This window comes from Rhinatrema bivittatum, chromosome 8 (assembly GCF_901001135.1).
Source record: "Rhinatrema bivittatum chromosome 8, aRhiBiv1.1, whole genome shotgun sequence".
Taxonomy (NCBI): Eukaryota; Metazoa; Chordata; class Amphibia; order Gymnophiona; family Rhinatrematidae; genus Rhinatrema; species Rhinatrema bivittatum.
The window spans coordinates 9,368,710-9,393,115 of record NC_042622.1 but is presented as its reverse complement, the minus strand read 5'-3'; the positions used below and the strand labels follow the sequence as shown (position 1 = coordinate 9,393,115).

The following is a 24,406-nucleotide window of genomic DNA, read 5'->3' as shown; positions in this document are numbered from 1 at the left end:
ATAAGGCTCTCATAGTAGTCAACTCTTTATTAGAGGTGCGATCGATCGTCTTAACGATCGATTTTGGCTTGAGGGGGGTAGGGAATCTGATCGTCGCGGTTTTGTTTTTTTTAAAATCGTTTAAATCGTAAATCGGGGGAGGGTGGGAAAACCGGCACACTAAAACATCCCTAAAACCCACCCCGACCCTTTAAAATAAATCCCCCACCCTCCCGAACCCCCCCAAAATGTTTTAAATTACCTGGGGTTCAGTGGGGGGGGGGGGGGTCCCGGTGTGATCTTCCACTCTCGGGCCACGGCTGCGTTAATAGAAATGGCGCCGGCGCTACCTTTGCCATTTCTATTAACGCAGCCGTGGCCCGAGAGTGGAAGATCACACCGGGCCCCCCCCCCCCCCCCCACTGAACCCCAGGTAATGGGTTCGGGAGGGTGGGGGATTTATTTTAAAGGGTCGGGGTGGGTTTTAGGGATGTTTTAGTGTGCCGGTTTTCCCGCCCTCCCCATTCCCCTCCCCCCGATTTACGATTTTTGACGATAAATCGGGGGAATTCCTATTGTATCGTGCCTCTAACGATTTTTGACTATTTAAAATATATCGGACGATTTTTTAAATCGTCAAAAAACGATTCACATCCCTACTCTTTATACCACTATAGGAGGGGCTCTCTACCAGGGAACTATCAAGCTAAGGCGAGAGAACATTGTAGAAATCTCATCTTTGTGAGACTTTTCTCACTCCAAATGACGTCAAATCTTCACCAAGGTGCACTGTGCTGTTCGTACGTCTCACTCTGCATGTCAAACTGGCCCCAAAACCCTAGACCACCACCATTGGCTCACCTCCAGTTACTAGCTTGCCCTCCTATAGTGGTATAGCTTCAGGCATATCACAAGGCTTAACGCCAGGGAAAAAAAGGTGCAGTTATTTCTAGCGTTTAAAACGTGTGATAATGCCCCTCATTTTCATTGATCCCGCCCTTTGCAGAAATTTAAAAAATTTGCATTCACGCCGTGCGCTGCGATTAATAGCGCAGGCTTTATGGTGTCTTTGCATTTTGATAAATGACCTCTCTGGGGACAGGGGAATCCCTGCAGGACCCGAATGTAATCCGCTTTGAAGCGCCTGAAATTTGGGATATAAATCGAATGTACAGTGGGAAAAGAGGTCAGAAAAGAGACAGTGAAGAGGAGACTTGATAGAAGTTCACAAAATCACGTGTGGGGTGCAAGGGCTGATTTACTCTTTCAGACGGTACAATATATTTTTGTAATTTTGAGCTTTTATAATTTGATAATCTTTATGTTCTTTTAAATTTAAATCTTTATTTACATTTGTTTTTTTATTTAGTTATGTAAACCGTTTTGATTAAACACTGTTTGTAAAGACGGTATAAAAACACTTTAAAATAAATAAATAAATAAGGACTAGAGGACACCCCATGAAATTACGGGGGAGCAGACTTAAACGTTAAGTATTTTTAGGGGAAATGCACAGTGAGCTTGCGGAAGCTGTTGCAAGAGATTGTGGTCGGGTCTGGTAGCAGAGCCAGGTTTCTGAAGGAGAGATGCATTGACGATCGCAGGAACTGCAGTGGGGAATGGGTCCGTTTTCTGGACCCTTCTCACTGTCACAGGCAGGGGCATTTCTTAGCTTCCCTTAGCCTGCGGCTGGCGTCTAATGCTCTTTCAGAAGCAGAGGCCCTTCCGGACCTCACCCCTTCCGGTGGGGGGTTTTCACGCTCACCTTGCTGGGAAGCTCCTGCTGCTTTATGCTGAGATTCTCTGGCATCTCCCAGCAGCGGGTGGAGAGGTTTAAGATGGCCGTGGCAGCCATGTGCGCGGCCTCTGCGTCATGGGAGTAATCGAAGCTGGTGGAGGAGGAGGATGTGCTCTTCACATAACTGCTGGAAGGGCTGTGGCTGGGAGAAGAGGCCTTTGGAAATGGTTTGGCTGGAAGAGAAAGAAGTGCAGTACTGAGTGACACACAACTTGGAAAGTTATCTCCTCGGCAGAATCTCTCCCTTACAAGCAGTGCATGCACACAATGCCACGTACCCAGGCCCTGGCACGGATGCTAGGTGGGACCCCGATGATGAGAGCAGGGATGTGCTAACAGTAGTGCGTAGCTACGTCTAAATAAAGCAACATCCTAGGCAAATGAGGACTTAGCAGGTGTGTAAGAAATGGCAAAGGACATTTTTCTCCACGAGCTAGCTAAGGCCTAAAATTTAACATCCATCCAGCGGCGGATTCACGATGTCGGCCCGGCCCGGGTATTCGCCGCCCAGGCCGGCCCAGGACACATCACGTGGTCTGCCAAGCGCGGCTCTGTCGCGGCCACGCACGGCAGACCACGTGACTGGAGCGAGCGGCCCACCGGGGGGGTGCCCGATCCCCCCGGTGGGCCAATCCGCCCCTGCATCCATCTCAGAATACGTTTTAAATGTTACTGCAAGGTCAGCATGCCGGGGGGGGGTGAGGTGGTTCTACCCTTACTCTCTCCCCCAATACACAGTTCCCTAAATCCCCCCAGCCAAAAAAAAACAACATGAGGAAGGGCCTGCCATGCCCCAAAAACACTTCTCAAAACCACAGGCACAGCCAGCAGGGGGGCGAGGGTGCTGCATTCAACCTGCAGAAGCTCAAGAGGTTCCAAGCCAAGGCAGAGCAGCCCCTCCTCCCCAGGACCTGTGCCCCCCCCCACTCTTCCCTCTGGACACAAGAATTAAAGGGTCTGGACAGGCCCTGTGCTTAACCCCTGCCTGCCCCTTCTGACTGAGGCAGGATGTGAACCCCTGGGCTGAGATGAGCGATGTCTCCGCCCACAGGGAGGAGCCCTGTGAGCCTCACAGTCAGCAGGTACAGCCTCAGTGACGAGGGACACAGCTAGGAATGAAGACTTAATTAAACAGGAGGGAAGAATTAGTCTCCACAGAAATGGAAATATATTCATACAGTCCCGGGCAATGGAAATTACCCAGAGCGAGACACAGCTGGGAGGTTCTGGTAGTGGCCCGCGGAGCGGGGTACGCCGAGGATCCCCTCTGACGAGCGTAACCAGCTTCAGAAATACAGATCCGGTAGTGGCCCGCGGAGCGGGGTATGCCGAGGATCCCCTCCGACGAGCGTAGGCAGCCTCAGGAATACAGATCTGGTAGTGGCCCGCGGAGCGCAGTATGCCGAAGATGTCTGTACAGTAGATGTTGAAGAACTGGTAGCGATGCCGGAACCCGGAAGTGGCTCCTGTGGATGGTATGTAGGTATTCTGTAGAGTAGGACGGTAGTGGCCCGAGGATCGGGGTACGCTGCGTGGAATCCACAATGCAGTCTGTATAGTAGAAGTCAGTAGAGGAACTCACAGTAGGTGGTTCCTGCAGAGAGATAGGGACCTGAGAGGCAGGTCCAGTAGCAGTCCGGCAGGAAGGCCCTCCGAGGAGCAGATAGCCGGGAACGCAGGGGAGCCCCCGAGGAGAAGGTACTCAAGAGCGTCCATATGCCAAGACCAAAGTCAGGAACAGAAAGTCCTTGAAAGTGGAGAATACAGCAAGATGGAACTCCTTGCTAACTCGAGGAAGGCAAGGGCTGGTCAGATTAAATACACCGGCAGGGTGACGTCATCGGGCGGGGATGTCCCTGAGGTTCCCACCATGACCTGTTCAAATGAGGCCCTTGTGTGCACGCATGCACGTCTAGGTAACTCCGGGTCCAAGATGGTGGTCAGCACCGCCCACGCTGTCCCGGGAACGCCAGAGAGGTCGGCGTGGACTGGAAGAGACTGCCATTCCTCCCAGCCTTGATGGAGCGGGGAAAAAAAAAAAAAAAAAGAGGTGAACATGAGAGGTCGCAGGGGTACAACTCCCTCCCTCTCCACTGCTGCCATTGGCTGACCTCCCTCACTGCTGTGCCCTCACGTATGAAAGACCAGTTGGCAGCATTATGAAATTTGGTGGCAGTGGGTGGGGAGAAGGAGTCATACTTTGTTGCCCCAATTATTTGGTGGATCTTATCAGGAGGCTGGGGTGCAGAAGGGAGCCAGAGGTAGAGTTGAGGGCTCACCAAGGCCTTGAATCTTGTGTCTGGAGAAAAGTAGGGCTTCAGGTGGGCCATGAACCCCTTCTGCTGGTTGTGTCCAGAGGGTTCAGACTCTACCATTAGTCTACAGAGCCCCTTGTGTCTGGAGGTCAGTAGGAGGCACAGAAGTCCCATGTCTGGGGGAGGCTGGCAGGTCAGTTGAGCCACGGAGTCCATTGATGGTTTTGTCACTGGCAGCACAGAACCTCTTGGTTTTGTAGCGAGCTGCCGTCAGGGGAGAAGGAAGGTTTGAAATTCGTATTGCTGGCCTGCCCTTTGTTAGCACAAGGATTTCATGACTGAGCTACAATGCACACTACATGTTTTGGGGTAACGTGCATGCTATTTTCACACAATTGCTATAGCAGCAGCATTTTAACCAGTGCAGAAAAATATTCAGTGCATTGCCCATTAAAAATAATTTTAGAATACATTTTTATTTTTAGTGCATAAGCCCATAAATATAAATTCTATTTGCTATTTATTAGTATTTGATCAAATAATTGTATTCAGTTTTGTACCTACTTAATTTACTGAGATTAATTTGCAGTTAAAATCAACAAAATCATTAGGAATTTCCTTTTTAATTCTGCTGTTTATCCTGAGGAAATATCAGTGTTCAAGTATTTTCTAGCATTTCCAGGTCAGCCTCTCTAATCATTAGATATATGGAGCGCACAGGAAGGCTGCAGTGGTGAAGATGTTTGAGGGGGTTTTTGCATTTGCTTAGGTAGGGTTGAGATAATTGTTATAAAATGCTGATTCTGGTTTCTGCTTTCAGCTGCAGGAGCAGATAGGAGAATAGCGGGACGCAGAGGAGAACATCCTTTAGTCCTCAGCCGTAGCAGCAGCTGTACAGAAGAGAAGGTGCACAGTACACCTCACTCCACGAACCATCACATGAATCAGCACAGAAAAGAACATGTTTAGTTACTTTTTCATTTGTTGATAAATCTAGTGTTGTTGTCAGTGCTTACACAGAATATTATTGTTATATGTTTATTGACTTATAATTTGCCTGGATTGATTATACTGATTATGGAAGAATATAAGTAAAGGAATAATTGAATTTGTTGTATTTATTTCTTATATTGCATCACTTGAAGTCTGCTAATACACATTTTTTTATCTCAGCAGATTACAATTTAGATCAAAGGAAGGGAACTCTAGGCCTCACGTGCCACAAACAAGTCTAATCCACATGTAGTGCCTCTATGGTATGCAAACATACCTCATACACATTCATTGTGGGCATCCTATAAACCATGCTTGCCCGTGGCTCATAAATACGTAGTGTTGTGCCACATGTGTCAGAAATAATATGTGTCCTGTTGTCATTTGTGATGTGGTATGTGTAGGATGAAGAGGAGTTGTTAGTTAAAGCCATGTGTACGCAGTAGTGCTAGGAGTAATCACTGCAGTTGAGTTCTGCTTGATAATGTAGTACTGCAGTGAGTAGGCCCCTTACTGATGCAGTTCTGGGGATTCATAGTCCCATGGATATGTGCTTCATGTTGGCAAGATGAGCGTGGTATGTTGTGAAAGAGTTTGCTCATTGCAAGAAAATTCATGCACGGGAGCTGAGAGTCCTGACTGAGGCAGGAGAGAAAGAGGCTTTTATTTGGAAACTTAAATCATTATTTAAAAACAGATGAAGGATGTTCACATTTCTGTTGCAGTGTCATCTGAGAGAGTAAAAGCAGAGGCTTTCTTATTTTCAACATAAAACAGTTTTAAGAAGCTTGAAACTGCCTTGCTGGGAAGGAAAGAGCTGTGCAGCTCTATCAGTCCTTCGGCCTGGTCTTCCGCCAGCCTCCAGCAGGAATAGAAACACTGCACGCAGGTGTGGCCACGTCTAGAGCTGAGTAACAGGTACAGCCACGTCTAGAGCTGAGTAACAGGTGCGGGTGGACTGGAGTGAACAGGGGGCAAGAATAGAGGTTCCTCCTCAGAGCTATCGATTATCTTTTTTCAGGCTGTGACAAATATTTTATTTTTGGGTAAATATGTCCTTTCACAAAAATTGTTTTTAAACCTATTCAGCCTTTAGAGAGCAGAACGACTTTGGGTGACTCAAACCCTCTTGGAAAAAAAGATGCACATTGTGGCTGTAGCTTGCTCCTCACATACATCACTTTCCTAGTCCAGGTTCTTCTACTCTGCTGATATTTCATATGTAAACATCCAGCTGCATCGGAGGAGCAGCACAGCAGTGCCCCAGTACATACAGATTAACATACTAACACAATAACAAAGCAGATGATGGCAGAAAAAGACCAAGATGCCTATCCAGTCTGAGAAGTTATTCCTGTCCACTCTGCTAAGGATACATCCCAGCTGCCAACCATAAAATACGAGCACATGAAAGATCTCTCTCTGTATCCAGAACAACTTCTGCCAATCAGCAATCCTAAAGTTAGCTGGATAAATGTATCTAACATTTAGATAGCTGGGTACATTCAGCAGTGCGGCCGTAGTGCTGAATATCTCACCAGAGTCACTGGATAAACGTATCTGGATAACATTTAGATAGCTGGGTACATTCAGCAGTGCGGCCGTAGTGCTGAATATCTCACCAGAGTCACTGGATAAACGTATCTGGATAACATTTAGATAGCTGGGTACATTCAGCAGTGCGGCCGTAGCGCTGAATATCTCACCAGAGTCACTGGATAAACGTATCTGGATAACATTTAGATAGCTGGGTACATTCAGCAGTGCTGCCGCAGCGCTGAATATCTCACCAGAGTCACTGGATAAACGTATCTGGATAACATTTAGATAGCTGGGTACATTCAGCAGTGCGGCCGTAGCGCTGAATATCTCACCAGAGTCACTGGATAAACGTATCTGGATAACATTTAGATAGCTGGGTACATTCAGCAGTGCGGCCGTAGCGCTGAATATCTCACCAGAGTCACTGGATAAACGTATCTGGATAACATTTAGATAGCTGGGTACATTCAGCAGTGCGGCCGTAGTACTGAATATCTCACCAGAGTCACAGGATAAACATATCTGGATAACATTTAGATAGCTGGGTACATTCAGCAGTGCGGCCGTAGTACTGAATATCTCACCAGAGTCACTGGATAAACATATCTGGATAACATTTAGATAGCTGGGTACATTCAGCAGTGCAGCCGCAGTGCTGAATATCTCAGAGTCACTGGATAAGTTTATCTGGATAACATTTAGACAGCTGGGTACATTCAGCAGTGCGGCCGTAGCGCTGAATATCTCACCAGAGTCACTGGATAAACGTATCTGGGTAACATTTAGATAGCTGGGTACATTCAGCAGTGCGGCCGTAGTGCTGAATATCTCACCAGAGTCACTGGATAAATGTATCTGGGTAACATTTAGATAGCTGGGTACATTCAGCAGTGCGGCCGTAGCGCTGAATATCTCACCAGAGTCACTGGATAAACGTATCTGGATAACTTAGCAGGCCGCAGATGAATATCTACTTCTTAAACACCTTACACCAGATCATGCTTCTGCAATACTTTCTTTTTTTTTTTTTTTACAGCTAAGGATCTTCTGTGCATATCTCATACCCTCTTAAATTCTGTTAGTAATTTAGCTTCCTTCATTTCCTCCTGGAGGGAATTCCATGCACCTTCCACCCTTTCCATGAAAACATATTTCCCAAAATTGCTTTTCATGCTGTCACCTCACAGGCCGATACTGTAAAGTGCGTGGGAAAAGGGGTGCTCAGTGTTGAGTGTTCGCTCTCCCAACGCGTGCCCAGCCACCTCTCCTGGGCGCACGATCCCTTATTTAAATGAGAGGTTGTGCTGAAAAGGAGGTGCTAGGAACTATAGTGCGCCCCTAGCGCCTCCGTAGCAGCGGAAAGCCGGGAGAGGTGCCTGGAGAACTTCTCTTCCCCCCTGTTAGTGATCACCTATCAGATATTTGAGTGTCTCTAGCAGATCTCCCCTATCCCGTCTCTTCTTTAGGGTATGCAGAATTATTTAAATCCTCAAGTCTCATCTGACAGCTTCCACACCATTTTGGTAGCCGCTCTCCATTCTATGTTGTCCCGGAGAGATGGCCTCCAGAAGAGCAGAATAATCACACTTCCTTTTCACTCCTAGTTAGGCCTCTCTATCCACCCTAGCATCCTTCCAGCTCTGCCCAACATCTCGTCTCCTGTCGTACGCCACGCCCCAAATGCAGAAGTATGATATTTTTACTACTGAAACTTTGCTGCCAAGCAGCCTAGCACTCCTCAAGCTTTCATACTGCCTGCTCCCCCAGGTTAGCACCATCTACAAACAGACTAACCTTTCCTCATTAGCCATCCGTAACATTGGTAACAAAGATGTGGAACAGAACTTCTTCTTTAGAAACCCACTTGATACCATCCCTTCAAACATTCTCATATCAATACCAAACTCCATAGCGAAACCCATCGCAGAAATCATAAACTGCTCACTAAATCAAGGTCACGTTCCCGACTCCCTCAAACAAGCTATATTGAAACCTCTCCTAAAAAACCCGAATCTGTCTACAGAGGAACCAGCGAATTTCCGTCCCATCGCTAACCTTCCCTTTATCTCAAAGATCTTGGAAAAAATAGTAAATAAACAGCTTACTGATTACCTTGAAGAACACAAAATTCTGGCTCCAGCGCAATACGGATTTCGAAAAACACGAAACACAGAATCTCTGCTGATTTCCCATATCGACTCTGTTCTCCTAAGCTCAGAAAAAAGACAACCTCATCTCCTCATTCTCCTAGACCTTTCTGCAGCCTTCGATACGGTCAACCACTTGACCGATTAACTGCAATTGGTATTTCAGGCATCGCCCTAGACTGGTTCCGTTCATTTCTCAACAATAGATCTTTCAAGGTAAAAATCAACAACAAAGAATCACAGGCAATCAGCTCAAACATGGGAGTTCCACAAGGTTCATCACTTTCCCCAACCCTTTTCAACATTTATCTTCTACCTCTCTGCTTCCTCCTTTCCAAACTGAAACTCAAACACATGGTTTACGCGGATGACATACAAATCCTCATCCCTATTAGGAAATCCCTTCAACTGTCTCTAATCTTCTGGGAGCAATGCTTTCAAGAAATTAGTGCACTCCTCACCAAACTCAATTTAGTCATCAACAAGGACAAAACAGAATACCTCATCTCCCAGGAAGAAAACTTCATCCACAGAGAGATCCCATCCATTATAATTGATCAACCACAAAAAGTCATCACCGATCACAATCCACTTACACCCATTCTAAACAGCCTCAAAAATACATCCTATGTAAGAGACTTAGGCGTTCTTCTTGACAATCAACTGAACCTAAAAAGATTTGTAAACAATACAACCAAAGAATGCTATTTCAAATTACAAGTTCTGAAAAGGTTAGAACCCTTACTACACGCCCACGATTTCCGCCTCGTCCTACAATCAATTATTCTCACCAAAATGGACTACTGCAACGCGTTGCTACTTGGTCTACCAGCCTCTACAATCAAGCCCCTCCAGATGGTTCTAAATTCAGCAGCTAGGGTCTTGACCAATTCTAATAAAAGAGACCACATCACACCCATTCTCTACAATCTCCACTGGCTTCCAATTAAATTTAGAATCTTCTACAAAGTCATGACCCTCATTCACAAATCCATAAACAATATAGCTCCTATCGATCTTACCCATCAACTACGCACCATCAAATCAACAAGACCAATCAGAAAAGCCTACCAAGACACCCTGGTTATCCCTCAAGCCAAAACTCCGCTAAGGAATAGAGCTTTTCCACCGCAAGTCCTTCTCTTTGGAATTCACTTCCACCATCTATGAATCTCTTGTGAGAGACAATATCAGGGGTTTTACTGGAATCCAAGTACAGCACATCCAGCATCTGCCCGCTGTCTAATTCCTGGGTCGGCCGACTGGGGGAAGGTGATCAGATTCATGTGTGACAATCTCCCTCTGGCGAAACCATTCCGCCTCGGACCCTGCAGCCCGCTGAATTGTAGACTCCTCGCCATCCTCTCTCTCTCTCAGGACCTCCAATAAGCTTCCCCCGCCACTGGAGTCAGATTAGCCGGCTCCTTATTGCCAACCTCCTTCCATTACCGTTTTTTATAAAAACAGGACTACAGCAGTCCCACAGACCCACACCTGTCTCCAGAGTCCCAGAGGAAGCACTTGTTCAGCAGCCGAAGTAAAACAGAAATCAGAATGGAAAATGGGATATGAAGTCGATCAAGAGTTAAAATTATTATCGGAACAATTCTGTCAGGACTTGCTCCGCTTACCTGCAGTGACTTGGTCCCCCCATTACCTGGCACTTTTACGTATTTCACTAGATTTCAAGATTTGCAGCGTCAAGCCGTCACTTTCACCACAAATAGGAAACCTTCAGCCACTGCCACTGAAGTTTAGGACAAGCTTGCAGAGCCGCATTTTTAAGTAGAATTAAAAAAAATCATCTTAAAATGTATTTTTCTTTTAATTATGTGTCATGGAGCAGGGGTTAAATCTTTACTCCTTGGCATTAGTGCTCCTGGTCCTGTGTCTCGGCTTTTCCTAGCATCGTATAAAATCTCTGGCGCATATTCATAGTGTGGACTCGTCAATTTCAATTCCGCACCGCTTGATCGGTGATGCTGTTCCGTTTCATAAACATTTCTAGCCCTGATAGGGTGGCAATCAGCAAATTAGTGAAAGCGGCGAGGAGCGGGGCTGGAAAGGATTATCCTGCCCGGTTTGCTGGAATTAGTTCTGTCAGTGGGATTATTCTGAGAAATGCATTCATTGTTAATGTTGGAAACCCTGCAGTCACTTCAGCCGCACCATCATCTGTGCCGAGAAAGAAATGACTTTTCCGTCAGCCCTAATCCAAGCTGACAGCGGCAGCTGGCGCTCCTCCCGGGCCTCTTCTAGTTTCGCTGCTGCATAGGTGGTGCCAGTGGAGAAATGCGCCCAGAGAGGCCGAGCCAAAAAATACAAAATGAATCTAGAGAGTTTTCCCCTCTCCATCCCACAGCCGTCTCACACCAAGGAACATTAAGAAAGAATGCATCAGTCCCCTCGCTCTTCTCTCCCACACTGAAATCTGCTTTCCCAACAGTTTTAATTTTTTGCTAGCAACATCCCTGCACCACAGGAAGTACAAACTAAACAAACAGTTTTGCTGCATTGTTTGTTTTCCTCCTTCCTCCTGGGGCCGAGGTCCGGCTCTACAGGCCTTCATTCACTACTACCCGGGGATTTTCCCCTCCTGATTTACGTTAGACTGCTCATGCCGGTGAAATGGCAATCACGAGCCGTAAATGCGGCCAGTAGATGTCGCTGTTGTGCAAAGAATGGGACTTCCTTCCCCGTGGAGCTGTGAACGCTGCCTCCACAGCTTCCCCAGCATCCCCAGTCCCGGGTGACCTGGACCAGTAAATTGAACCCCAAGTCCCTCCACATGGCGATGGAGCACCGCCACCGAGAGCCACCAGCTGGCCCCCACTTTTATACATGAAGAAGCAAGAAGCCATGTGACCTTGCAGACAGACGTAGGGTATCAAAGGGTTGAGTGGTTGCCCATCCAATCCTGAAGAAGGAAAAGTGATTACAATTATTGCTTTGACTTACATTTAAAGGCTTTAGGTGAGGTTTCGCTAGTCTGAATCTTTGGGGCAAGCAAGCGTTTGCCAAAAACCTGAGCATCAAAACTTGCATAATCAAAGGTGACCTTGGAGTACTTCTCCAGCTCCTTGGCCAGGTTGGCCCTGGGCGTCGCTGGAACCATGTTGGGCCTGTAGTTACCGTACTGAGGAATCTCCAGCTGCTTCACAAAACACATAGGCCTGGAGGACGAAAGAAGAGTGATGGTGACTCAACCACTGACCACAGAAAACAGCGTCCCAAAAGTACACAGATTATTATTTATTCACATTTCTTATTTTTCATTCCCTGAAGGCCCAAGGTGAAAATTACAGAACATAAAACCAAATCCATAATAAAACATCAAATCAAACAGATATAATAAAATAAAACCAAATTACATAACCTATTAAATTAAACATGAAACTTTACTCTCTCATAGATACTTCAAAATCTAAATACATAAAAACTCAACACTGAATTCCCAAGTTTCTCCTAATTCCTAACAGTCAGCTTTAGAAAAGGTAGAATTTGTACTCCTTTACCCTGCTCTGTTATTATTTAATGCTCTGTGGAACGAAAATGTTTGGGGGATGGAAGAGGATCTTCCTGTATGGCAGACGTCTTTCGGTGCCCACTTCTACCCAGCAGCATCACACATTCAAACACAAAAGCAAAAGCACCCTGCCTGGCGTAGTGAAGGCCTCCCGCTCTCACTTCCTTTTAATATTTGGGCATCGTTCTTGAGGACAGGTACCCAGAACTAAATGCCAGACCCCACGTGTGGCTGGACGGTGGGACACCGCATAGCTACGGCTTACTTCCATCCCACGTTGAATGGACACCGAGATATCACGTGCAGCTTTAGCTGCTTGGCACTGCCCACGTGTTCCAACTATTCATCAACCAGAACGCCCAGCTCTTCATCCTAATTCAAGCCTGCCCAAGGAAGAACCTGTGAAGTACTGGGTCACGTCCATCTGTAAGATCGATGAACGCCAACAATGGATTCTCTAAGTCATTGTTTTATAAGGAAGGTACCAGAAATGCCCTTCCTCATCTGCATCCACCCTCAGTTACTCTGCTGAAAACAGAACTGCACTAATTCTACCCAACTACAGCGTGCAATGAATAGGAAGGGCACGTGCGGACCAAGAGCACTGAAATCCTATCTGTGCCCTTCAGAAAAGCTTGCCTTTTTATAACTTTAATGCACGAGCACTAATTTTAGTTCCGTTTTAAATTATACTGGAGCAAGCATAAATGTCTTGTGCGCCATGAAACACTCTGGCCTGAGCCCTTGGCACTGATGGACATAATAGGAGCCTTTCCTGTGGTTATCAGTCCACCCTGGACACAGAAGGAGCTGTCAGCAGTAACAGGACACTGCACTGCCTCCACGGGACGGGTTCTCATGCAAAGACTAATTTTAGCAGCCATTCATTAAAAAATCTTAACAAAATATATTCCACATAAGCCCAGATTTCGTAGTTTGTGAGGATTTCAGAGCTCTCCAATCTTCCCTGAACAAGGCTGAATTAAAACCGGAATATTTCCCTGCTAGTGCAGCGGCAGTGCTAGATTACATTTGTAAAGGTGCAAGTGGGGTAGAGACGTTTGGGAGGGGAACCTCTCCATAAGGAACCTACCTGAGTATTCGGTCTGAGCTCGAGCTGCTTTTGGGGAGCTCCCCTGGTGGCGGCGGCGGCTGCTGCTGCTTCTCATGAGATTTGGCGAGTTTTTCCGCAGCAGCAATTGGGCACCCAGATAAGCTGCAGGGAAGATGTGGAAGTTAAAGCATTGCCTGCATGCCAGGACCCTCCTGGGCAGCCCAAGAGCCAGCTCAGGTCCATACATCCACCACCCTTCTCATGATCAACGGCTTCTTGATGTTGGCCCTGCGTCTGTTCTCCAGAAAGGGAGCAGAAAGCAGAGGCAGGACCAAGCAGCACATGTTTAAATATTTGAAATGCTGCGTACTTGAACAATTCAACAATTAATGCTTACTAAGATTTTTTATTTTCAAATTTATTGAATGCTTTTCCAATTATAGCTAACAAGGGATAGGGGCTGCCAAAATGAATGGTAAAGTGGGAAATAGAAAATGAAAGCAGTCCTAGAGAAACACAGGCACTCACGTCACTGAACCTGTCTGGCAGGCTGTAAGTACAGTAATAACTAGAAGTCCTAGAGAAACGCAGGAGCTCACGTCGCTGGGTCCGTCTGGCAGGCTGTAAGTACAGTAATAACTAGAAGTCCTAGAGAAACACAGGCGCTCACGTCGCTGGGTCTGTCTGGCAGGCTGTAAGTACAGTAATAACTAGAAGTCCTAGAGAAACGCAGGAGCTCACGTCGCTGGGTCTGTCTGGCAGGCTGTAAGTACAGTAATAACTAGAAGTCCTAGAGAAACGCAGGCGCTCACGTCGCTGGGTCTGTCTGGCAGGCTGTAAGTACAGTAATAACTAGAAGTCCTAGAGAAACGCAGGCGCTCACGTCGCTGGGTCTGTCTGGCAGGCTGTAAGTACAGTAATAACTAGAAGTCCTAGAGAAACACAGGCGCTCACGTCGCTGGACCTGTCTGGCAGGCTGTAAGTACAGTAATAACTAGAAGTCCTAGAGAAACGCAGGCGCTCACGTCGCTGGACCTGTCTGGCAGGCTGTAAGTACAGTAATAACTAGAAGTCCTAGAGAAACACAGGCACTCACGTCGCTGGGTCTGTCTGGCAGGCTGTAAGTACAGTAATAACTAGAAGTCCTACAGAAACACAGGCGCTCACGTCGCTGGGTCTGTCTGGCAGGCTGTAAGTACAGTAATAACTAGAAGTCCTACAGAAACACAGGCACTCACGTCGCCGGGTCTGTCTGGCAGGATGTAAGTACAGTAATAACTAGAAGTCCTAGAGAAACACAGGCACTCACGTAGCCGGGTCTGTCTGGCAGGCTGTAAGTACAGTAATAACTAGAAGTCCTACAGAAACACAGGCACTCACGTAGCCGGGTCTGTCTGGCAGGCTGTAAGTACAGTAATAACTAGAAGTCCTAGAGAAACACAGGCGCTCACGTAGCTGCGTCTGTCTGGCAGGATGTAAGTACAGTAATAACTAGAAGTCCTACAGAAACACAGGCACTCACGTAGCCGGGTCTGTCTGGCAGGCTGTAAGTACAGTAATAACTAGAAGTCATACAGAAACACAGGCACTCACGTAGCCGGGTCTGTCTGGCAGGCTGTAAGTACAGTAATAACTAGAAGTCCTAGAGAAACACAGGCGCTCACGTCGCTGGGTCTGTCTGGCAGGTTGCACAGGTGACATTGGAGGCTGAATGCTCAGGCAACAGATGCACTAATATTGCTTGATATTTGGATTGTTAGGAAGCTTTGTTGTCATTTAGGGGAAAGTAAGTGGAGCTTGGTGTGAACTAAGCAGGGGATGTTGTATGCTCAGAGCTGCCCCAATGGTAGATTATAAATGAGAAAGCCAAGGGTAAGGATGGATCTCACAAACGATCATGCTCTATAATCGGCAACTGCGATATTGCCTTGGCAGCGTGGGCAGGAATTAGTGTGCAAACTGAGTGGGCCAGACTGTCCTTTTCTGCTGTAGCTGACTGTTTGCTAGCATGAACTGTAATGCACAGAAATTTGTACTTCTCTGCCGACTCCCTCATATCTTAATGACCTTGTCTTCTGATCCTGTCTAGATGTGGCTTGGGCATTTGCACTTTGGATGTGCAGTCAATGTGCTCAAAGCAGCCCACATAGCGGCCTCAAGTTAATTTCGGAAAAAATTCTTTGGCTGGCCAGTCCCTGGCCTCATCCCATACCTTCTGTGCGTGTTACGATTGCTGTTCACGTGGCCTTGCCCTGTGCAACCAGGCGTCGGACATTTTAACACATTCTCGTGCATAGCGAGGACTAGGAAAACAAAGAGAGAAAAAGAATTCAAAATTCTTCCTTTGAACAGGGAGTCAAAGAAGCAGCTCCTTGTATCAGCAGAGTCTTACTGGAAGGAGAACACTTCTGGCCCTCAGATTTAGATTTGTCCACATACAATCAGAATTATGAAGATTTATCCCTGGGGGAGCTTCTTTACAATTCTGTCAGTGCTTTTATCTTTAGGAGGATCCTTTCTTCCTTTTTTTGCATTTTAATCTTCAGTATTCCTGCTGCCTGCAGTGTTGACCTTAAAACTAAAGGAAATAATGTGCATTATGAAGTTTTCCAAAGAGACATGGTGTGTGTCTGTGTAGGTCTGAGTGTGAGTGTATATGAGTGTGTGAGAGTGTGTGTGAATCTGTATGTTTGTGTCAGTCTATGAGTGTGAGTGAGTCTAAGTTTGTGTGAGTCTGAGTGCGAGCTTAAATGAGTGTGTGTCTGTCAGTGTGTGTGAATCTGTATGTGTATATCTGAATCTATGTATCTGTGTAAGTCTGAGTTTGTGAGAGTGAGTCTGAGTATATGTGTGTGTCTGAGAGTGTGTGTGAACCTGTGTATGTGTGAGTCTGTGAGTCTATGTGAGTTTGTGAGAGTGAGTCTGTAAGTGTGTGTGAGTCTGAGAGTGTGTGTGAACCTGTGTATGTGTGAGTCTATGAGTGTGATGAGTCTATGTAGTGTGTGACTGTGTGGGTTAGGGGATGGGAATAGTTGTCCTTTCCCTCCCTTGCCTGCAGTTCTGTATTTATTTGCTGGACAGCATTCTTTTGAAATTACAGATAAGACCGTTTGGCTCTTATCACATTCTCTTAAGCACAGAGTATTGAGTCTTATAGGTACTCAGCACATTCTTTGCAACCCTTGAATTAAAGGCACAGACATACCAAAATCCCATAGGATGTGGACAGCCACATGTCATGAGTACTGGTGTCAGATCAGCAATCTCCTCACTACTGCTCGGACACCATCCTCCATGCAGAGCGCTCTCCTGTGCCTCTGCCAATTATGACAAACTATAGCCTGCAGTTTTATACCATCACCTGGAAACTATGCTGAAACTACCAACCTCAGAACGTACATGAGCTGTGGTCACACAGACTGAAAGCCACCATCTTCATCTCCTTAACACAGCAGCAAAGAAGGAGTCTGCCATCAAATTCATGAACGAGAGTCCTTTCCTGGTACAAGGCTGGGGCTGGAAGCTTCTGCTTCAGGCCTCCTAAATGAAACGAATGCCGGCACTCCCAGGATGCTCCTGGGAAGATGCAGTCGATGCGCCAGACAGCTCAAGGTTCTCACGTGAAACTAGCGTGCGCGAGATTCAGAGCTCCTCGCTGTATTAGATTGCATCTTTGGAATCACCCTCTGAGCAAGGCCTGCTTGACGAAGTCATTTTTAAACATTCAGCAAGTTGGTCAGAATGTGAAACATAGAAACATAGAAATGACGGCAGAAGAAGACCGAATGGCCCATCCAGTCTGCCCAGCAGATTCCATCCAAGCGTTTGGAGGTTGATCAAGCTGCCGATAGTCTGCGTTCTTATTGTATGATGCAAATTACTGACGATCTCAGTGATAGCGATATCCATAATGCAGTATTGCTTTTATTAGCTTCTAGGAAATCACTGCAAGATAGCAACATGGGACCTATTTACTGTCTGAGTATTTATAACCTGGATTGGCCACTGTTGGAAAGAGGATTCTGGGCTTGATGGACCCTCGGTCTGATTCAGGATGGCAACTTCTTAAGTTCTATGCAGATGTTAGTAGAGGCTACATTTTACCTTCCTGCACACTTCTCATTTCCGTCCTCTAGCCTGTAGGGATCCACAGTGTTTATCCCACGCGCCTTTGAATTCTTTCACTGTTTCCTTCTTCACCACCTCCTCCAGAAGGGCATTTCAGGTCTTCAACACTCTCTCTGTGAAGAAATGTTTCCTGACATTGTTTCTGAGTCCTCCCCCCTGGAGTTTCATTTTGTGACCCCTAGTTCTATTATTTTCTTTCCAACAGAAAAGGTTCAAAGTCCATACATTATTGAAACCTTTCAGGTATCTGAAGGTCTGTGTCCTATCTCCCCTGCACCTCCTCTCCTCCAGGGTGTACATATTCAGATCCTTCAGCCTCTCCTCATAGGTTTTCTGATACAGACCCCACACCTTTTTGGTTGCCCTTCTCTGGACCGCCTCCATCCTGTCTTTGTCCCTTTTGGGATATGATCTCCAGAACTGAACACAGTACTCCAGGTGAGGCCTCACCAAGGACCTGTACAAGGGGATAATCACTTCCCTTTTCTTACTCGATATTCCTCTCTCTATGCAGCCCAGCATTCTTCTGGCTTTAGCTATCGCCTTGTCACATTGTTTCCCCGACTTCAGATCGTTAGACACCATCACCCCAAGGTCTCTCTCCTGCTCCGTGCACATCAGCCTTTCACCCCCCATCACATAAAGCTCTTTTAGATTACCGCACCCCAGGTGCAGGACTCTGCACTTTTAGATCTAATTCTTAGTGGAACTCAGGATTTAGTGAGAGAGGTAATGGTGGTTGAGCTGCTTGGCAATAGTGATCATAATATGATCAAATTTGAATTAATGACAGGAAGGGGGACAGTAAGTAAATTCACGGCTCTAGCACTAAACTTTCAAAAGGGAAACTTTGAGAAAATGAGAAAAAGTTAAAAAAAAAAATTGAAAGGTGCAGCTACAAAAGGTAAAAGGTTTGCACCAGACATATATAGAAACATAGAAATGATGGCAGAAAAAGACCAATCGGCCCATCCAGTCTGCCCAGCAAGCTCCCACACTTATTTTCCCAGACTTATCTGTTTCACAGACCACCAAGTTCAGGGCCCTTGTTGGTAACTGTTTGATTCAAATTTCCTGCCACCCCCTGCCATTGATGCAGAGAGTAATGTTGGAGCTGCACCAAAGGTGAGCATAAGGCTTAATGGTTAAGGGCAGTAACCGCCGCATCAAGCAAGTTACCCCGATGCTTGTTTACCCAGACTGCAGAGATCCATGCCTTGTTGGGTGTTGTCTGAATGTAAAACCTGTTTTCCACATTTCCCCCCACCATTGAAGCAGAGAGCAATGCTGTATATGCATTCAAAGTTATGTATCAGGCTTAATTGGTTTAGGGTAGTAACTGCCGTAATAAGCAAGCTACCCCCATGCTTATTTGTTTACCCAGATTGTAAAGTGCAGTCCTAGTTGGTTGTTATCTGAATGCAAATCCTCTTTTCCAAATTTCCCCTTGCCATTGAAGCAGAGAGCAATGTTGGGGTTGTGTTATCCGTGCGAAGGCTTATTGAGTAAGAGTAGTAATCACCAGGTAGTAGCCACCATTCCAGCAAGCCACCCCCATGGCTCTTCTCTTCATTCCCAACCTCTAGCCTTTATGGATCCACAGCATTTATCCCACGCCCCTTTGAAATCCTTCAGAGATTTAGTCTTCACCACTTCCTCCAGAAGTGCATTCCAGGCATCCATCACCCTTTCCGAGAAGAAATACTTCCTGACATTGATTCGGAGTCTTCCTCCCTGGAGCTTCAAATCATGGCCCCTGGTTCTACTGATTTGTTTCCAAAGTAAAAGGTTTGTTGTTGTCTTTGGATCATTAAAACCTTTCAAGTATCTGAAGGTATGTATCATATCACCCCTGCTCCTCCTTTCCTTCAGGGGGTACATATTTAGATTCTTCAATCTCTCCTCATAAGTCATTTGATGAAGACCTTCCACCTTTTTGGTCGCCCTTCTCTGGACCGCCTCCATCTTGTCTCTGTCCCTTCGGAGATACGGTCTCCAGAACTGAACACAGTACTCCAGGTGAGGCCTCACCAAGGACCTGTACAAGGGGATAATCACTTCCCTTTTCTTACTTGATATTCTTCTCTCTATGCAGCCCTGCATTCTTCTGGCTTTTGCTATCGCCTTGTCACATTGTTTCCCCGACTTCAGATCGTTAGACACCATCACCCCAAGGTCTCTCTCCTGCTCCGTGCACATCAGCCCTTCACCCTCCATCAAATACATTTCTTTCAGATTTCCACTCCCCATATGCATGACTCTGCACTTCTTGGCATTGAATCTCAGCTGCCATATCTTCAACCACTCTTCCAGCTTCCTTACATCCTGTCTCATTCTCTCTACTCCTTCCGGTGTGTCCACTCTGTTGCAGATCTTAGTATCATCCGCAAATGGACAAACCTTACCTTCTATCCCATCCGCAATGTCACTCACAAAGATTTTTAACAGGACCAGTCCCAACACCGATCCTTGTGGCACTCCACTCATCACTGCTCTCTCTTCAGAGTAAGTTCCATTTACCATCACACATTGTCTTCTGTCCGTCAACCAGTTTGTAATCCAGGCCACCACCTTGGCGCTCACTACTAAGCTTCTCATTTTAATCACAAGCCTCCTGTGTGGGACTGTATCAAAAGCTTTGCTGAAATCCAAGTAGATGACATCGAGTGCTCTTCCTCGATCCAATTCCCTAGTCACTCAGTCAAAAAAGTCAATCAGATTTGTCTGACAGGATCTTCCCCTGGTGAATCCATGCTGCCTCTGGTCCAGCAATTCTCCCGACTGTAGATAGTTCACTATTCTCTCTTTCAGCAGCGACTCCATTACTTTTCCCACCACCGAGGTGAGGCTAACTGGCCTGTAGTTTCCAGCCTCCTCTCTGCTCCCAGTCTTGTGAAGCGGAACCACCACCGCTCTTCTCCAATCACTTGGCACCACTCCCGTTTCTAGGGATCTATTGAACAGGTCATGCAGCGGAGCCGCCAGCACATCTCTGAGCTCCCTCAGTATCCTGGGATGAACCTCATCAGGCCCCATGGCTTTGTCCACTTTCAGTTTCCCAGCTCTTCCCATACATTTTCTACTGTAAATGGAGTTACATCTACTCCACTCCTCTCCCGTTTCTTGTTAACTAGCGACGGTCCTTCTCCAGGGTCCTTTTTAGTGAACACCGAGCAGAAGTATTCGTTTAATATTTCTGCCATTTAGTCGTCTCTCTCCACACATTGATACTTTTCACCTTTCTCTGATGTATCTGAAAAATGTTTTGTCACCTCTTTACCTCTCCAGCAATCCTTACCTCTGCCTGACTTTTTGCCGTCTTGATTACTTTGTCTTCCTCAGTTCCACCAGATATTCTTCCTTGTGTTCCTCTCTTTGGGATCCTTTATATTTCTTGAATGCTGTTCTTTTAGCTTTTATTTTGTCAGTCACCTCCTTTGAGAACCAGATGGGTTTCATTTTTCTTTACTTTTCTAACACATACATTTGTTGCCTTTGTAATTGCTCCTTTTAGCTTGGTGCACTTTTCCACCTCTACCATTTTCTCCCAGTCTTCTAGTTCCTCCTCTAGGTACTTCCCCATTTCATCAAAGTCTGTGTTTTTGAACTGCAAAACACGGGTATTTGTGCTTCTTCTCCGTATCCTATTTGTGATATGAAACCATACCATTTGATGATCACTGGTGCTGAGGAGGGCACCTACGGACATTGTTAAAAAATACCATGCTAGAAGCACACTCCATATATAATCCTCATATTAAGAAAGGTGGAAGGAAGGTCGAACAACTGCCAGCATGGCTAAAAAGTGAGATGCAAGAGGCTATTTTAGCCAAAAGATCTTCATTCAAAAATTGGAAGAAGGATCCATCAGAAGAAAATAGGATTAAGCATAAGCATTGGCAAAATAAATGTAAGACATTGATAAGATAGGCTAAGAGAAAATTTGAAAAGAAATTGGCCGTAGAGGCAAAAACTCACAATAAAAACTTTTAAAAATTCATCCTAAGCAGAAAGTCTGCGAGGGAATCAGTTGGATCGTTAGATGATCGAAGGGTTAAAGGGGCACTTAGGGAAGGTAAGGCCATCACTGAAAGATTAAACAATTTCTGCACTTTGGTGTTTTTTGAAGATGTTGGAGAGATACCTGTTCCGGAGAAGGTTTCATGGGTGATGATTTAGATAAACTGAACCAAATCACAGTGAACCTGGAAGATGTGAAAGGCCAGATTGACAAACTGAAGAGTAGTAAATCACCTGGACCGGATGGTATACACCCCAGGGTTTTGAAAGAACTAAAAAATGAAATTTCAGACCTATTTCAATTAATTTGTAACTGTCATTAAGATCATCCATTGTACCTGAAGATTGGAAGATAGCCAATGTAACCCTGACATTTAAAAAGGCTCCAGGGGTGATCTGGGAAACTACAGACCAGTGAGCCTGACTTCAGGGCTAGGAAAAATCATGGAAATTGTTATAAAGAATAAAATCACAGAATATATAGAAAGACATGGTTTAATGGAACAAAGTCAGCATGGCTTTACCCAGGGCAAGTCTTGCCTCACAAATCTGATTCATTTTTTGAAGGGGTGAATAAACATGTGGATAAAGGTGAACCGGTAGATGTAGTGTATTTGGATTTTCAGAAGGCGTTTGACAAAGTCCCTCATGAGAGGCTTCTAAGAAAACTAAAAAGTCCTGGGATAGGAGGCGATGTCCTTTTGTGGATTGCAAACTGGTTAAAAGACAGGAAACAGAGAGTAGGATTAAATGGTCTGTTTTCACACTGGAAAAAGGTAAACAATGGAGTGCTTCGGGGATCTGTACTTGGACCGGTGCTTTTCAATATATTTATAAATGATCTGGAAAGGAATACGACGAGTGAGGTTATCAAATTTCCAGATGATACAAAATTATTCAGAATAGTTAAATCTCAAGCGGATTGTGATGAATTGCAGGAGGAACTTGTGACACTAGAAGATTGGGCATCCAAATGGCAGATGAAATTTATCATGGACAAATACAAGGTGATGCATATAGGGAAAAATAGCCCTTGCTGTAGTTTCAGAATGTTAGGTTCTATCTTAGGAGTGAAAAGAGATCTAGGCATCATAGTGGATAACACATTGAAATCGTCGGTGCAGTGTGCTGCAGCAGTCAAAAAAGCAAACAGAATGTTGGGAATTATTAGAAAGGGAATGGTGAATAAAACGTAAAATGTCATAATGCCTCTGTATCGCTCCATGGTGAGACCGCACCTTGAATACTGTGTACAATTCTGGTCGCCGCATCTCAAAAAAGATATAATTGTGATGGAGAAGGTACAGAGAAGGGCTACCAAAATGATAAAGGGGATGGAACAGCTCCCCTATGAGGAAAGACTAAAGAGGTTAGGACTTTTCAGCTTGCAGAAGAGATGGCTGAGGGGGGATATGATAGAGGTGTTTAAAATCATGAGAGGTCTTGAAAAAGTTAATGTAAATCGGTTATTTACTCTCTCAGATAATGGAAGGACTAGGGGGCACTCCATGAAGTTAGCATGGAGCTCATTTATAATAAATTGAAGAAAATTATTTTTCATTCAGCGCATAGTTAAACCATGGAATTCATTGCCAGAGGATGTGGTTACAGCAGTTGGTGTAACTGCGTTTAAAAAAGGTTTGCATAAGTTCCTAGAGGAAAAATACATAAACTGCTATTAATTAATAAGCAATAGTAGCTTGAGATTTATTTAATGTTTGGGTACTTGCCAGGTTCTTATGGCCTGGATTGGCCACTGTTGGAAACAGGATACTGGGGTTGATGGCCCCTTGGTCTGACCCGGTATGGCATATTCTTATGTTCTTGGCATTGACTCCCAGCTGGCAAAGTTTTGACCACTCTTCCAGCTTCCTTAAATCACATCTCATTCTCTCTGCTCCTTCTGGCGTGTCCACTCTGTTGCAGATCTTAGTATCATCCACAAATAGACAAACTTTATCTTCTATCCCTTCCGCAGTATCGCTCACAAAAATATTGAAAAGAACCGGTCCCAACACCGATCCCTGTGACCCTCCACTTATCACCGCTCTCTCCTCAGACCTTTCCCTGGTGAATCCGTGCTTCCTTGGGTTCAGCAACCCACCAGATTGTAGATAATTCACTCTCCTTTCCATCAGAAGTGTCCGCATTAATTTTCCCACCACCGAGGTGAGACTAACTGGCCTGTAGTTTCCAGCCTCCTCTCTGCTCCCACTCTTGTGAAGTGGGACCACACAATCACTCCTTACTGCAGAGCATCCATTGCTAATTCTGCATCAAAGAAAAAAATTGCTTTCTCACCTCAAATCTCGCAACAGACTCAGAATGGCTGGATCAGCACCACAAATCTCACAACAGACTCAGAATGGGTGGATCAGCACCACAAATCTCGCAACGGACTCAGAATGGCTGGACCAGCACCACAAATCTCTAGAGATGTGAATCGTGTCCTCGATCGTCTTAACGATCGATTTCGGCTGGGAGGGGGAGGGAATCGTATTGTTGCCGTTTGGGTGTGTAAAGTATCGTGAAAATCGTTAAAATCGTGAGCCGGCACACTAAAATCCCCTAAAACCCACCCCGACCCTTTAAATTAAATCCCCCACCCTCCCGAACCCCCCCCCCAATGCCTTAAATTACCTGGGGGTCCGTAGCCTTAAATTACCTCCGTAGCGGCGGTCCGTAGCTAAATCGGGGGAAGGGGGAGAGCAGGAAAAGCGGCACACTAAATCGTGTAGTCTTCAGCCGGCGCCATTTTGCAAAATGGCCGCCGCTGCAGGAGGTCGTTCAGTTCCCGCTGAACGACCTCCTGCAGTCGATCTCCTGCCGGCGCCATTTTCCGTACGGAAAACGATTCGCGGCAGGAAATCGCTCCCAGACCCCCGCTGGACCCCCAGGAACTTTTGGCCAGCTTGGGGGGGCCTCCTGACCCCCACAAGACTTGCCAAAAGTCCAGCGGGGGTC

The 24,406-nt window shown here is 45.9% G+C and overlaps 1 protein-coding gene across 5 annotated transcripts in view; it reads right to left on the bottom strand.

The window, feature by feature from the left end:
- The window catches only part of MYT1 (myelin transcription factor 1), a 199,978-nt gene that overhangs the window by 45,686 nt on the left and 129,886 nt on the right, over positions 1 to 24,406 (bottom strand). For all 5 annotated transcript variants that reach the window (XM_029613475.1, XM_029613476.1, XM_029613478.1 and 2 more), the window contains 4 exons: positions 15,507 to 15,597; positions 13,334 to 13,456; positions 11,673 to 11,887; positions 1,745 to 1,950 (listed from right to left, as the gene is read on the bottom strand). In XM_029613475.1, coding sequence (XP_029469335.1) covers positions 1,745 to 1,950; positions 11,673 to 11,887; positions 13,334 to 13,456; positions 15,507 to 15,597 — 635 coding nt within the window. The remainder of the gene's footprint in view (positions 1 to 1,744; positions 1,951 to 11,672; positions 11,888 to 13,333; positions 13,457 to 15,506; positions 15,598 to 24,406) is intronic.